Raw genomic sequence first — 14,739 nt, forward strand, 5'->3', positions numbered from 1 at the left:
AAGACACAAGCCAGAATATATAAAGGAAAGAGAGCCAAAATAAAAATACATAGAAAACAGCCTGGCTTATGCTGCAAAATGCAATAACTTCTTGAATATTCTCTGCTATTATCCTAATTTGAAAGTCTATCCAGAAAAAAAAAAAAAACAGTACATTAAGATATAAAATACATGTTTATTGATCTGAAAAAAAAATTACAGTTCCCGCACTCACGAAACCCACTTTGCTTTTCCAACTAAATTACATACAAAAAAGAAGAGAAACATAAGCACTGGCCCCCCGGGTAGTATAAATTGCTGGGAAATCAGTCAGTGGTAAAACCCATGACTTGCACATGGATGCTCATATACCTTCTCGCCACGCAATGCAAATCCTTGACCACCACCATTGAAAGAGACTCAGGCTCTCACCATTAGACCTGTATTCACTTACTCTACTTATCGCCACCTCCAAACATGCCCATCATATCTTTTGTAGAACCCATTTGCTTCATCAAGCTCTGTAAACCACCCACTCCGCCTATCTGTTTCAACATCTGTTGGGGCAGGACTTTGCTCATGTGTTGGGCGTTCATATTTCGGGATAGAGCACTCATCTCACCCTTCTTAGGAATCTTGAGACCCTTCATTTTGCTCCATATCTTGGCAAGCCGCTTGTACTCTTCCAACATCTCCATTACTTCTCTAACTTGGCGACCTGATCCTCTGGCTATCCGCATAATTCGGGAATCATTCATGAGCTTAGGATTTGAACTATCCAATTCTGTACCACATAACCAATTAACAATTAGTAATAGAATAAAGAACTTGATAAATTGAAAGAGAACCGTAAAAGCAGTAGAGCTTGCCTTCATTAGTCATTGAATCCATCATGGTCATGTATCGCTTGATCTTTGCCTGGCTTTCCTTTTCACGACCTTTGGGCATTAATTCAGCGCTAAATCCTGGAAGCATTGAGAAAACCTACAGAGAACAACCACCCACCAGAAAATTTTGCATAAAAAAATTGACGTCGAAATATCGTTAGCAAGTAGACATTTTCATTCCAAAAGAATTACCATTCAAAAAGATCTTAAACTACCAATGACACACCATATATCAGCAATGACTATGCCTACAGGGATCTATTTCTTAAAATCACAAAGTCCCAAAATCTGTGCTGAGATTATCTAGCTGCTTAGAAATGGCCTTGCACATTAAATACACAAATTTTGAACAAGTTGTGATCTATTGAAAGGAAGATTTCACCACCACTGTAGGTGAAGCAAAAAAGACCTTGGAGTTGAAACTGACCAAGTTATTATATTTTAGACTGAATCATCAGAAAAACGAGCATGAGAAGTCTAGAAACAAAGAAAAAAGGTCAACTAAAGTAGTAAGATAATAACCTGGCCAATAGGACCCATTTTAAGTATGTTCTGAAATTGCTCATACATAATCCTCAATGTGAAGTTCCCTTCTGAAAGCTTTTGCAGAAGCTCAGGCTGTTGATCCATTGGAACAACTTCATGAATTTTGTCCATAAATCCAGACCAGTCACCCATGCCTAGTTGGAAAGACAATCAAAATGAAGAAATAAATCAGCACTGTAGGCATGATTTTTGTACAATTTCAGAAGTGGAAGAAAACCTAACACAAAAATGTCAAGACTGGAATTATTAGTAGCATACCTAAAAGACGACTGACAAAAGGTTTAACATCAAATACTTCAAACTCATCCATATGTTCTCCAGTACCGATAAATATCACAGGACTCTTTGTTGCAGCAACACTGCACATACAAGTCAAGTAGTATTAGAGTAAGACACTGTGAAAGATGAAGCATAGTTCAAGACTTAAGATTTTCTGAAGAAACTACAAAGACATCTCCTTAGTTTTTATCATTGCTGTTTTCTAAAGGAAAAAAGGAGGGGAAATATTTATTGTCACAAAACAATCAAGCAAATAAGAGAATTTTCCAAAATTCAGTCACATATATAAACAAAGCACAAGTACACACAGGAAAAGGACAAGAATGTCACAAAAGGGTTACAGTTTAAGGGATTTTTAAACTTAAGAGCAGTTTAGGACTCCCTGATTTGTAGCAAACAAAGTGTTACAGAATCTACAATAAAAAAAGAGATACTACAAATTCATTGAAAGATATCCGTTAATAAAAATTATTTTCAGTTTAAATATTCAAGAACACAGGACTGGTTGTGCAAAGGTTAATCAGTACAATTTTTTTTCTTTTTATAAGAACATAGGTGAATCATAACTTGTCATCAGGATGAATGATTTCTTGTTTAGAGGTCAATTTATTGTAGTTGTAGAAAACCAAGTTTAATTCCACCGGAGAATAAAAGGGAGTGAAATCTTTCAGTGACTAAATACACAGTCCAAATAAAAAAGATTCTAATACCATTTCTCCCTGGCATAAATCACTTTTTAATTTTGACTGGCAGGAAAAAGGTTGAAGTAAAATATGTTCGCAAAATAATGCAAAAGGAGGTAAAAGAAACAGATTAACCAAAATTCAGTCTTCAAGATACCAAAGAATAAGCAAAATGAATTTTCAAATATACTCTTTTGCATGTAATGAAAGTTGCAACTAGCATATATTAAGATCCACAATCCACCATACTGAAAATGCAGCACAACTCTGAAAAAAAAAAAGGAATAAGCCTCTTGTACACAACACCACATGCCTAAACAAGCAAAATTAAGCAAGCATATGCTTTATATCTTAAATTAAAAATTTCCACCAATATCATTTCATGGAAGCAAAGTGAAGTCTAAACAATTGACTTGAAACTTACGCACTAAGAGCACCACCACCCTTCGCATGACCATCCATTTTAGTAACAATTACAGCTCCAACTGAAACACTTTTCTTAAATGCTTGAGCTTGATCAAATGCTGCTTGACCAATACTGCTATCCATAACAAATATAACAAGTTCTGGTTTCTGAAACATTCACATTGCAAAAGAGAAATGGAGATATATTAGCACCTATTATAAACCACACACAATATAAAAGAACAAGTAAGAATAGCAATGCAATACCGTTGCTTCAGAAACTTGACGCATTTCTTCAAAAAGAGCAGCTTCCTGTTTATGGCGCCCACTAGTATCAACGATAATGAGATCACAATTCTCCTTCTTGAATCTTTCAACACCTTCCACTGCAATTCTCACAGGATCTGACTCTGTATAGCTGCATGTTAAAACCAAGAAATTACATGAAATGACAAATGGCATACAGCACAATAATACCACCATGATGATGCATAAACCACAAATCAAATATCAATCTATGACGCTGTGCACTAGTGTTACCACTAAATTGTTTTTAAAATCACTCACAGCCATCTCAGCCAAGAAATAGCAACAAAGTTTCAACCACTCAGATACACAAATTTGCAGGATGCCTTTTGCAGCATAGTGGAAACAACTGCATTTGGCTGCTGGAATTAACTAAGAATTCAAAAAAGCATGAAACAAGAGGTCTTCCTCAGAAAAATAAGAGACAAGCATCTCTCTATCCCTTTATCTTGGTGACAATGATCGTCAATCAAAGAATCTACAGCCTTGTGTAATCAACTAAGTTTTAAGGTGTTCTTAGATTGCCAAAAGAGTACCTTCCATAGAATGGAATCTTAGCCTTGGTTGCATTCTGCTTCAGCTGATCGAAGGCACCAGCTCTGAATGTATCAGCACAGACTAAAGCTGGTTTCCAACCCTTCTTCTGATGATAATATGCATACTTTGTACATGTTGTGGTCTTCCCGGATCCTGCGTTTTGTCATACATATAACTTTAACATAAACCACAACCATAACAGAAGTGGAAACAAAATACACACAGGTAATTAAACATTATAAGAACTAGAAAAAAAAAAAACTTCAAAAAAGTTGACATGCTGACAACTTTTTTGACCATTGATAGGTAACTAACACAAGTAATTTGATTACATTTAATTTATCAGAAAACCAGCATACCTTGTAAGCCTACAAACATTATAACACTTGGTTTCCCTTTCTTTGGAGTGAAAGAAGGCTTTCCAGGATCCAACATTTTACAGAGCTCGTTAAATATGGCCTAGAAAACAAAGCAACAACAGTGGTGATGCATAACAGAGAGCAAGAAATAAAATATAATTCAGATTAAGTACTCATAACTACATTAACAAACCAGCACCACATTAAAGAAAGCATAATTGATTACATGAAGGACAGAGAATCTCTCATGAATGAAACTGCCACAATGAAGATGCTGCCTAAAATAACAGATTAGGGACAACTCACAACGGTCTCTGTCCCATCAACGGGATAATAAATCAGTTGATCTTCTACTTATATGATCATATCCATTGTATGAATGAACTCCCATTAGATTGACAGGTAACTTAACATAACTAGTAAACCCGATACTAGAAATAGCTAACAATCTCAAATTTCTTGTACCATCAGCCCTAAATTTCAGAAACAGAAAATTATCAAGGTTAGCTATTAAAATAACAAAAATTCACAAAAATAATACGAAAATTTATAAATTCGTGTTCACTATTTCTTACGATTTTCTAATATTCAATATCTGCAATAATAATACCAAAACAAGTTCTTTACTCATCAAAAATCACAAACCTTGAATACAAAAAAGGAAGCAAAATTTATACGGCGATGTACCTGCTGGATGATTTTGCGCTTGTTGTGACCGGCGGCAAGGTCGTCAAGATTGACGATCTTCTTGATATTGGTCTGCATGTCACGCACAAGCTTGAATTGCACATCGGCTTGCAAGAGAGCTCGCGTGATCTCGTTTAAACAATCGTTAAGGACCTTCTCGTCAATAATTGTCGCATTGCTCATCTGCTGTATGGCTCGGGATATGCTCCCGCCTAACTGTGCCAACGCCATTTTCGCTGATCTGAGTGAAGATTCTCAATTGCAGCAGATATTTAGAGTTAGGGTTCCTCTTCCTATCAAATTAGGGCAAAAAGAGAAGAGTTTGCGTTCGGTTCAAAGATGAAAATGCGAATTTAGTAGGAGAATCCGGTAAGCAATTTTCCGAGAGAATATGTAATTTTAAAATGGGCTGGTTTAAGTATAATCCATGAGCCAAAAACTGTGTTGTTTGGAGAAGCCATGTGAGCAGCCCATTCAACAGAGTGTAACCCATCAAAATTCATTATTAGTATATAATTTATTTTAAAATTAATTAAAAAAGGGTTTTTTATTAAGTTTTTTATTTTATATAATTATGACATTATGATAATTAATTAAAAATATAAGAGATATTTTTATATTTTAAAAAATTTATAAAAAATGGTAAAAATGTATATTTAACGTAAAAAAAACATATAAAATATATATTTAATATATTTTAAATTCAAAAATTCAACATAATTAAAATATGAATCAAACAAAAACATAAATTAAATATAAATATTTCATCTTTTGACTAACAAGGAGAACACCCATTATAGAGTTTTGGCATGGTATAATGGGCTGGGGTTGGGGTGATTTCGGTTTGAGACGTCTAGACTAGGACCTTGTCTAGATGTGGGTGAATTTAGGAAAGGCCTATTTTATTAGCCCAACTTATAACCAAGCTCTAAATCCCTACCCGCCTCGTCTAGCAAATCTAGCCCTTTCTAGAGACTCAACTCTTCAAGTTTCAACCTTGTACCTCCCATTTTCTTTTATCAGAACAACGAAAAGCAGAGAAGAAAGTTGTTTACATTCAAAATAAAAAAAAAAGAGGATGGAGAACAAAGAAGAAATAGTCGACGTTAAGTCAGTCGTAGAAGCTGTTTCTGCCGAAGATGGGGATGCTCCTATTTACCAAGTCGAAAGTCTCTGTATGCGTTGTGGCGAAAACGTGAGTTTTCTTAATTCAAACTACTCGAAGCCTTACTTTTTTCTAATTTTGACACTTTTTTTTGCCACTACGAATGTGTTTTAATCTTGACCAGGGAGTCACGAGGTTTTTATTGACCTTGATACCGCATTTCAGGAAGGTATGGAATGTGATAATTTGTGTTTATTCATAAATTTATGTCTTTGTCTTGTTTAGAATGACAAATTAAGTTTTTTTGTTTCTTGTAGGTCTTGTTGTCAGCTTTTGAATGTTCGCATTGTGATGAGAGGTAATTTTGATACAAAGCTTCTTTGGCTTTCTCTTGGAATGCATTTTACTTCAAAAATTTTGTTTAGTTAATCGTATTTTAGTGCAGTACGCATTCTATGCTAGAACTTAGTTTAGATATAAGTCTTATGTTTATCGTTATTGTTTACATAGTTAAGTTGGAATTTAGATAGTACATTTGGAACTTAAATGATCTTCGTCTTTTACCTTTTTTTCTTTGTTTGTAGGAACAATGAGGTTCAGTTTGCTGGTGAGATCCAACCTAGGGGTTGTTGTTACCGTTTGGAGGTACCGGCAGGTGATCAGAAGGTATGCCCTCTTGAAAGATCGAACATGTTGTAACATACAACAATTCTGTGTCAGAACTAATATTTTTATAGGAATAATAGTAGCTCTTTTTTCTGTTTTAAAAAATTTGTGACAAAGACTATGTTAACATTTTCTCAGTATTCGTGGCACTTTATGCTTTGGCCTCTAAGTGTTGCTTTCTCTTAGTTAACTATTTTGGCATTTTGGAAGCTATTTATTTAAGAAGTACCAGGTTTCCATATGAGATATGATAGAAATATCTTAGTTCACTATCCTTTTCATTGTTAGGCAATCTTTACCACTGTTGAAGTGGCTTTTGGAAATCATTATTCCTTTCTGCTATGTACCCTAGAAGTGGCCGTCTTATTGTTCTGCAGGGTTATTTATGATATTATTATAATCTAATATGGAATTTCACCTATCATGGATTTTATTTGTACTCTTTGTACTAATCCTAAAATCTTCAGTTCTTGTATTAATTTCATCTCATTGGTCTAGAGCTTTTCTTTTAGTTTCTATCCTCTTTAATTCTAAGTTTTTTCAATTGTCTCTTGTGAGTATGGAAAATTGATGACCACCTTTAATGCAGATGTTCCACCGGCAAGTTGTGAAATCTGAGTCTGCAACCATTAAGGTATAAGAATTGATATTTATGTAACATTTTGTGTACAATTGCACATTTTATAGCCACAGTTATGTGTGTTTATAATTATGGAACTTTTGATTGTTTTGTGGATGTATTATTTTGCTTGCAAGTGGGGATTGATAGTTTATTAGATTACAACTTGGTGTCTTTCTTTTTCTCTCTCCTAAGACTTGTTTGTTAGAAGCAATAAGAAAGCCTAATTGGGTTAATACTGAGACAGTGATATCTTTTATGTTATCATGATGCAGATTCCTGAGCTGGATTTTGAGATTCCTACAGAGGCTCAGCGGGGAAGTCTATCAACTGTATGTCCTTTAATTCCAACACATTACTTGATTTATTTATTTTCCTTCCTGTTGGGTTCTAAGTGTCTTTGTGTTGGCATAGTGAAAGCTGCTTCTGAGTTTCTTTCCTCTGGAAAGGGAATTACTTTATATTCCTGCCATTATTCTAAATATAATGCCAATATGGAGAAGTACATATAACATAAATAAATGAAGTGTGTACAGTTTAACTGACCTTATTGCTGATATGAGGAGGGAAGTGATGCCTTTGCCTTCTTTTTTCCTTCATCCCTTTCATACAGGTCCCCTACTTTACTTCTTGCTCTATGCCAAATCTAGAGTTAATAACAGTACTTGACTGGTTTTCCTAGGTTTCTCCTTTTGCTTTTCTCTATCTGATCTAGTGGAGTTCTTCTAGGTTGAAGGGATATTGGTACGAGCTGCTGATGAATTGCAGGCCCTTCAGGAAGAACGGAAGGTGAATCTTTAATTTGGTCATAAGTTTTGTTTGATATTACATTATGCCTTTCTCTTCTTTTAAGTAATATCTTCTTGGCTATCCAGAAAGTGGATCCTCAGACTGCTGAAGCTATTGACCAGTTTCTGTTGAAATTGAGAGCTTGTGCTAGGGGTGATTTATCCTTCACGTTCATCCTTGACGATCCTGCTGGGAACAGCTTCATTGAGAATCCGTAAGAAATGAGTTTAATTGAGAGGTCTATTTCTCTTGCATAATTTGTGTTTTCTGTAGGATGTATAGGTTGTAGTTGTATAAATTGCCTTTCTTATCTTCTTATTTTTCTTGGATGGACACCTCTTTTATATTATGTTTAAAAAAATATGACTCTGTATTTTGATATGGATAGGTATGCTCCATCTCCAGACCCATTATTAAATATTAAGTTCTATGAACGAACTCCAGAGCAGCAAGTGTCTTTGGGGTATCTTGTTGTCCCAACGCAATTGGAACAGTCTCATGCTGTAATAACTGAGGAAACCAACAGCACTTCTGATCAAATGCAAAGAGTACCCCATGGATCAGTTGGAGCAGTGGCTGGCCATCGTGCCATTGCTCAGAGCAATAGCGCCGAAATTGCTGATGCTTTATTTAGGTACTCAGCACCGGAAGAGGTAGACAATTTCATATATTGATATTCTGATTTTTCTTGTTTTTCCCAGTATCTTTGAATGCTCTGTTACCGGCTGTACGAACTTCTTATAGGTTATGACTTTCCCATCTACCTGTGGAGCATGTGCTGCTAGATGCGAGACTCGAATGTTTGTAACTAGTATCCTTTTTATTGTCATCATTTTCATTACCATGGTACAATCATCCAAGTTATGTCTACCAGCTTTTGTAATTGGGCTATTTTATGCATAAACTATGTTGAGCTTAACAACATACAGGGATTCCATACTTTCAAGAAGTAATTGTCATGGCATCAACATGTGATTCTTGTGGTTACCGCAATTCAGAGGTTTGTTGTGTTTACTTTATACTTTTCACATGTGATGGTGAATTCTGATTAATGCAATCCATGTGCAGTTAAAGCCAGGCGGTAGAATTCCTGAAAAAGGAAAGAGAATTTCTCTGCGAGTAAAGAACGTTAATGACTTAAGCCGTGATGTGATAAAGGTATGGTTATTTGGATTCTCTTGCATTCTTTAGCTATTTATCTGGCATTCTTTTGCCTTATACAATTTATTCTATTGAGAACCATGTAGTTAAATCTTTGGTTGCAATAGTTGCACCTTCGCTCTCTGTCTCTGTGTATGTGTATTTTATTGTGTTGTTACTATTTCAAGTATATCTTATGTATAGCTGGTGATCATCAAACTTTTTGGGTGGCATGCACTAGCATATGATTTTGATAGGATGCAGTCTCCTTTCTGAAATATCAATACCTCGAAGGCAATAGGAAATATTCCATTTCACAGCAAAAGGGCTGTTTTGACTACCTTATAATGAGATTATGATCTGGTTTTCATTATCTTCTGATGAAGCAGCTTAAGTGCATTGAGTTTGATAATTAATTGATAGTAGTGCTTTTAATTTTTATTTTTTAGTGTTTCTGCCATTATATTAGTATGATATGTATAATGGACTTGAGATAAGAAAACATTGTTGTTGGCTCCTAATCCTTTTACTGTTCAATAACAAAAAATGTCTTTTGAGATGTATCAGTCAGATACTGCTGGTGTTAAAGTTCCAGAGCTTGATTTGGAGCTGGCCAGTGGCACTCTTGGTGGAGTTGTAACAACTGTGGAAGGTTTGATTACAAAAATTAATGAAAGTGAGTATGACTTCACAACTCTGTTTTGTGTGTTATGCATTTCTCAATATGGATATCTAACCATAAATTGATATGCGTGTGCAGGCCTTGAGAGAGTGCATGGATTCACTTTTGGAGACAGCCTTGATGAAAATAAAAAAAACAAGTGGGAAGATTTCAAGGCAAGGTTGAACAAGGTATGACCCAAACTTCCATGGAGATTATGCTGTCAGTCAGCATAAAGGTTCAGTTTATTTGAGCTTTTGTAATAAATAACCAGTGCCAAGCTGTAAACAACCATCTGATCTGCATAGGAAGAAGGGATAACATAATACCATTTGGTAGTTTTTTTGGGCTTTCTAATGTGAAAAATGCATGCAGCTAGGTTTGGTATTGATGCACGGCAGCTGATCACTATTAACACTTACCTAATGTAGATCAGGTTGAATAAATCAATTAAGGCTTGAGCTTTGATGTAGATAAAACATTAAAAAACAATTCTTGAGCTGAATCCTGTATAGATTAAGATAAGTTAGAACTTGACATGGTAAGAATGCTGACTCGATAATTCACTTTGAAAATGATTTTTCTTTTGTTTTGTATCTTAAGAAAGAGCATTTTAATATAATTCATGTCATTTATAAACTGCATATGATGTATGGAGTGATTTACGTTATTGAGTTTGGGAGAGAGTACATGAGGGAGTCTGATATTCATCTTGTAGCTTTTGAGTTTGGAAGAGCCGTGGACATTAATCATCAATGATGCATTAGCAAATTCTTTTATTGCACCGGTGACAGATGATATGAAAGATGACCACCAGTTAACATGTAAGTTTCCAATCTTCCTAGTTTTGCAAGTTTAACTTTTAACTGAATAATTTTTTTTTTTTATTTTCTTTTTTTGAACCAACTTTTGGTTTTTTATTTGGATGGATCAAAACTATTCTTAGAGATTTTTTATTCATAGTTCATTCTAAATCTGAAACAACTTCTTGGGACAGAAAACTATTCATAGAGATCTGATGTAAATAGTTTTAAACTGTTCTCAGGGTAGTACGAGAGTCAGTTGTTTATTTTTATAAATTGAAATAAGAATTCATTTTTTTAAACAAGGGGACTGTATTATTTGGTTTTTTTTTGCCAGTTGAGGAATATGAGAGGTCATGGGAGCAGAATGAGGAGTTGGGTTTGAATGATATTGACACCTCCTCAGCTGATGCTGCATACAACTCAACAGATAATGCATAAGGAACAGTATGCAAATTATTCTGTTAAAATTTTAACTTATGTGAAGCTGTGTGTACTAGTTATGTGAAATGAATATTTAAGCTAGAAGTTTTGGTGCAACTTATTGAAACAATACAAATATGGAAATATTGTGATTTTTTGTGCAATTTGTCGGCAAACTGTATATTAAGGGAAAGCTAATTTCAATGCTACCCTGAGAAAAACCATACTTTCCTCATTGGTTAGTCGATGCTACAATTGTGAGCCTTTTCCTTTTCATTTGCCCAGTTTAATATACTTGAAAATGGCATTAAAGAAAAGTTGCTTAAAATGTTTCTTTATGGATGAAGCTTTTTTTTTTTTTTTTAAATGAGATGGTTCATGCAATGGTGTCAATAGAAGAAAACAGAACATTGTATGAGTCTGAAACGATTTTTATTTGGTCTATGTTACATCCAATTTCCATTATACTCAATAGTCTTCTCTTTCTCTAATCATTCTCTGAAATCAACGGGTAGTGTCTGGTTAGAGTTGATCTGTGTCACCTATGAATCCATTTTCACTAGATTGCTCTGTGAGAAAAAGAATTTTGACAGCTTGGTGGACGGAATGTAGAATGTGATTGATTAAAACACGGGGACAATGTGATGAATTAGGTTTTTGTTGCTGCGGAAACTGAAGTTGGTGAATTGATGAAACATGGTCCTGATGAAATTGAGAAATCATGTCATGGCGGCCACTGTTCCGGGAATTGCAGGTCAGTTATTAGTTTGAAAAAAAATGGAGGTTTTCAAGAAGTAGGTGAAGGGATGCTGGAAAGGCCTATTATTGATCGGCCAACGATTAAAGAACACCGAGTTCTGATAAAGTTGGGAAATGATGAAAATGTCAAATTTATAGGAAGAGAGATGTGTTCTGTTTCAAAATTCAGTTATGATAGTTTGAGTAGCAACAAAGTTAAATCATGTGTTTTGTCTTATTTCCAGAAATGAGAAGGAACATATTTCAGTTCATTCTGGCATGGATTAACCGAAGCACCGAAGGTTGAAAATCGGAAATTAAAGGGGTGAGGACGACGTCGTTCATGTAAAATGATATATCACCTCCCAGGATATCCAGGATATATCAACAAACATCAATTTGATATTTCTAACAAATTTTAATTTACCCTTAGCTGTGGCCCCTCAAGCCAACATTATTTATATTTTTAATATATTATTTGGATATATAGATAATATATTATAATATAAATTATTATTATTTTATTTTTAATTTAAAATTATTTAATTTTATAAAAATATATTATTTATATATTTAAATTATATAATTAAAAATAGATATGTATAATTTTATTTATTAATTAAACCCATTTATGTTTAAGTAAACAATCAATTAACTTCTACTAAAAGTTCATACATAATAGAATACATTTAAGTCTCTCGTTTCCCTTATGAAAAAGATTATATTCCTCTTAATCTTTGTGTACAAACATATATTTAAATAGATAAATTTAGAATATAATGATTAAACTTATAATTTTTATACATTATTATATTAGATAAGTTAATATTTTATAAATATGACAGAAATTTGAATTCAAATTTTTTTATTAAAAATTTTAATAATTTATTAATTTTATTAACCGTTAAGATTCTTTTTAAGTGACACCTTACCTACCGTTATACCTTTTTATGTCAAAATGAAAATAAAAAAGGTTTAACCCGTAGTCATGAGAAACCAGTGTTTAATTTTATATTTTGGATAAATCTGAAAATGATTAAAAAAAAAAAGACTTATTTAATATTTGCGCACCTCCAAAATTGCTAATATAATTATTATATTTTGGATAAAATAGAAAATAATTTTAAAAAGTGACACATTTGAGCACCTCTAAATTTGATTTTGATTTTCCAAAATTCCCAAATTTAAAAGTAGCCTGGAACGATGGCAACGACAGCATCCACCCAAGCTGTGACAGATGTGGCTACCTTAACCACCACAGCTGGAGGAGCACCGAAGCTCAGGTACACCTTCACCGCTGCAAGCCACCGTTGTTTAAACCCGACAAGGAAGCACATGGGTTCCACTAAATTTCTCATTAACGTTACAAATCACTCTCCAGTGCCAAGTCTACAACGTTCATTCACAGTTCAAGCCTCCAACAATCACCAGTTAGAAGACCGAGATTCATTCACTCAGGTCACTTAACTATGGCCTTCAATTATTTACTTTTGATGTGGGGTTCACTGTACATATTTTCTTTCAAATAAATGCTCATTGATGTGGGTTTCACTGTACATTTGCATAATACTAACAATTTAAAAATAAAATTTTATTTTAGTTCATATTACCTGTAATTCTAACCCAAAATCAATAAATTCTTTGTTACAAGTTCATATTACCTGTAATTCTCACCCTTCTTCTACCTGTTATCATTGCTTTCTTGATATCTCTATCAGTTGCTGAAGGTAATTGTTACTAAGTTAGGTTCTAGTGGCGCAGTTCTCTTGTGCCACAGGAGCTTTAAAATTTACATGAAGTTTTCCTTTTAGAAAAATAGAAACAAAGTATATATACATTCCTATGTCGGCTAGAATACAAGAGCTTTTTGGCTTGGTTTAGGACTAGGGAAGTAATGTGAAACACCCTAAAGGTTTTAGAAAAATGTTTTAGTGGTATATTATGATAGTACATATGGTGCTATGCTAGTTGTTTGATTACTTGTACGAGCAGTCAAAGCCTCACTGTAGTGGGGAAAAAGATCGGAACAGAGTTCAAATCTTTAATCAACTGCTTAGTTGAATGAAAGTTCTAGACACTTTTGACACCATGGTCAATTATCCCTTCTCAAGTTAATCCAAACCCTTTGAACCAATGTAAAAAGATCAAATGATTTGACCCCAAGGGTAACTTTGGGTACAGTCGTAAAATTAATGTTCTATTCTCATGTTTTGATGTTTGTGTTCATTCTGTTATTGTCTTCTAAATTATGGTGATCATCACAGACAAGTTGGACTTCGTAGTGTTTTTAATATGATGATGTTGTTGCCATCCTTTTGCTTCAAGTAGGATAGATTGAAAAAACATTTTCTGTATCTTTGTCAATGAAAAGCATCTAGGTCTTAAACAGAATAAGGGGGCTACCAGCAGTCATTGGAATGGATACTTATTTTCATTGTCTTAATATGACTCCAAAGGAGATGTAGCATGTTTTGCTTGACTTAGTAAGACTGTTCAATCTTTCAAATATTTTAAGACCTAGATAGGTAGTGGTCAACTACGGTCAACTATCCAACAAGCAATTTTTACTGGTTAGTCCATTATATCACGAACACCAGATGACAGAGGACTTGGTAATGCAATCTTTGTGTGTGGTGTGTACTCAAAAAATTGTTTAAGTTGCACACATGAATATATCCAGTTACGATTGCATTTTGCTGTTGAAAACAGGAAGATGTCAACTATTTGTTAAAAGTAGGAGCAGGATCATTTGTGGGTGCGGCTGTCATCAAGTATGGAAGCATCCTATTCCCAGAAATAACCAGACCCAACATCTTGCAGTCTCTGATTATGGTATCATCTCCTTGTATCATAGCTGTCTGGCTTTTGATCAAGCAGAGTCGAACACAACAATGACCAAGCTGAAAGTCTTGAGCTTATACAGTGTTTATATACCTATTGTTCTAAATGTCTTGCATATGTAACCAATTCCAGTCAAATTTGCTTTTACTTGTTAAGATTGCTCCCAAACTTGATGTAGAGTTTGAAATATGCTGTGAACACGGATTATAAATCAATCCAAAGAAATTCATTCAGAAGGGATTTGATTGAGATATGTTTGTGACGCTACAAAGTGGAAACATCAGAC

At 34.2% G+C, this 14,739-nt stretch overlaps 3 protein-coding genes across 4 annotated transcripts; 2 read left to right on the top strand and 1 right to left on the bottom strand.

The window, feature by feature from the left end:
- Positions 1-46: 46 nt before the first annotated feature.
- LOC123219326 (signal recognition particle 54 kDa protein 2) lies at positions 47-5,052 on the bottom strand. The gene is made up of 9 exons (XM_044641216.1): positions 4,669-5,052; positions 3,982-4,081; positions 3,622-3,775; positions 3,047-3,197; positions 2,799-2,947; positions 1,671-1,771; positions 1,389-1,546; positions 849-963; positions 47-763 (listed from the first exon to the last, which is right to left on the bottom strand). Exons 1-9 carry the CDS (start codon positions 4,897-4,899, stop codon positions 435-437), a joined length of 1,488 nt encoding a protein of 495 aa, XP_044497151.1. The 5' UTR covers positions 4,900-5,052; the 3' UTR covers positions 47-434.
- Positions 5,053-5,612: 560 nt separating this feature from the next.
- Positions 5,613-11,845, top strand: LOC123219327 (zinc finger protein ZPR1-like). Of its 2 annotated transcripts, XM_044641218.1 has the most exons (17): positions 5,613-5,863; positions 5,958-6,002; positions 6,091-6,131; positions 6,358-6,439; positions 7,029-7,073; positions 7,334-7,390; positions 7,788-7,847; positions 7,934-8,061; positions 8,236-8,500; positions 8,592-8,658; positions 8,777-8,847; positions 8,916-9,005; positions 9,555-9,663; positions 9,748-9,839; positions 10,367-10,472; positions 10,789-10,898; positions 11,544-11,845. In XM_044641218.1, exons 1-16 carry the CDS (start codon positions 5,747-5,749, stop codon positions 10,890-10,892), a joined length of 1,479 nt encoding a protein of 492 aa, XP_044497153.1. In that variant the 5' UTR covers positions 5,613-5,746; the 3' UTR covers positions 10,893-10,898; positions 11,544-11,845. The 2 variants fall into 2 exon arrangements, with proteins under 2 accessions (XP_044497153.1, XP_044497152.1); XM_044641217.1 differs by lacking the exon at positions 11,544-11,845 and having other exon boundaries at positions 10,789-11,150.
- An 883-nt stretch (positions 11,846-12,728) lies between these two features.
- LOC123218300 lies at positions 12,729-14,686 on the top strand. The gene is made up of 2 exons (XM_044639676.1): positions 12,729-13,070; positions 14,322-14,686. The coding sequence occupies exons 1-2, from the start codon at positions 12,816-12,818 to the stop codon at positions 14,505-14,507; spliced, it is 441 nt and encodes a 146-aa protein (XP_044495611.1). The 5' UTR covers positions 12,729-12,815; the 3' UTR covers positions 14,508-14,686.
- The last annotated feature ends 53 nt before the right edge of the window (positions 14,687-14,739 follow it).

This window comes from Mangifera indica, chromosome 6 (genome assembly GCF_011075055.1).
Source record: "Mangifera indica cultivar Alphonso chromosome 6, CATAS_Mindica_2.1, whole genome shotgun sequence".
Lineage (NCBI taxonomy): Eukaryota > Viridiplantae > Streptophyta > Magnoliopsida > Sapindales > Anacardiaceae > Mangifera > Mangifera indica.

Bases quoted from the DNA above. Each gene is read 5' to 3' on its own strand.
- LOC123219326 (XM_044641216.1), bottom strand. From the start codon at position 4,899: ATGGCGTTGGCACAGTTAGGCGGGAGCATATCCCGAGCCATACAGCAG. The intron at 1,772-2,798 runs GTAAGTTTCAAG...TTGTATGTGCAG, and splicing joins GGTGGTGGTGCTCTTAGTGC to TGTTGCTGCAACAAAGAGTC. The intron at 764-848 runs GCAAGCTCTACT...TATGTGGTACAG, and splicing joins GGATTCAATGACTAATGAAG to AATTGGATAGTTCAAATCCT.
- LOC123219327 (XM_044641218.1), top strand. From the start codon at position 5,747: ATGGAGAACAAAGAAGAAATAGTCGACGTTAAGTCAGTCGTAGAAGCT. The intron at 6,132-6,357 runs GTAATTTTGATA...CTTTGTTTGTAG, and splicing joins TGTTCGCATTGTGATGAGAG to GAACAATGAGGTTCAGTTTG. The intron at 7,391-7,787 runs GTATGTCCTTTA...GAGTTCTTCTAG, and splicing joins AGCGGGGAAGTCTATCAACT to GTTGAAGGGATATTGGTACG.
- LOC123218300 (XM_044639676.1), top strand. From the start codon at position 12,816: ATGGCAACGACAGCATCCACCCAAGCTGTGACAGATGTGGCTACCTTA. The intron at 13,071-14,321 runs GTCACTTAACTA...TGTTGAAAACAG, and splicing joins ACCGAGATTCATTCACTCAG to GAAGATGTCAACTATTTGTT.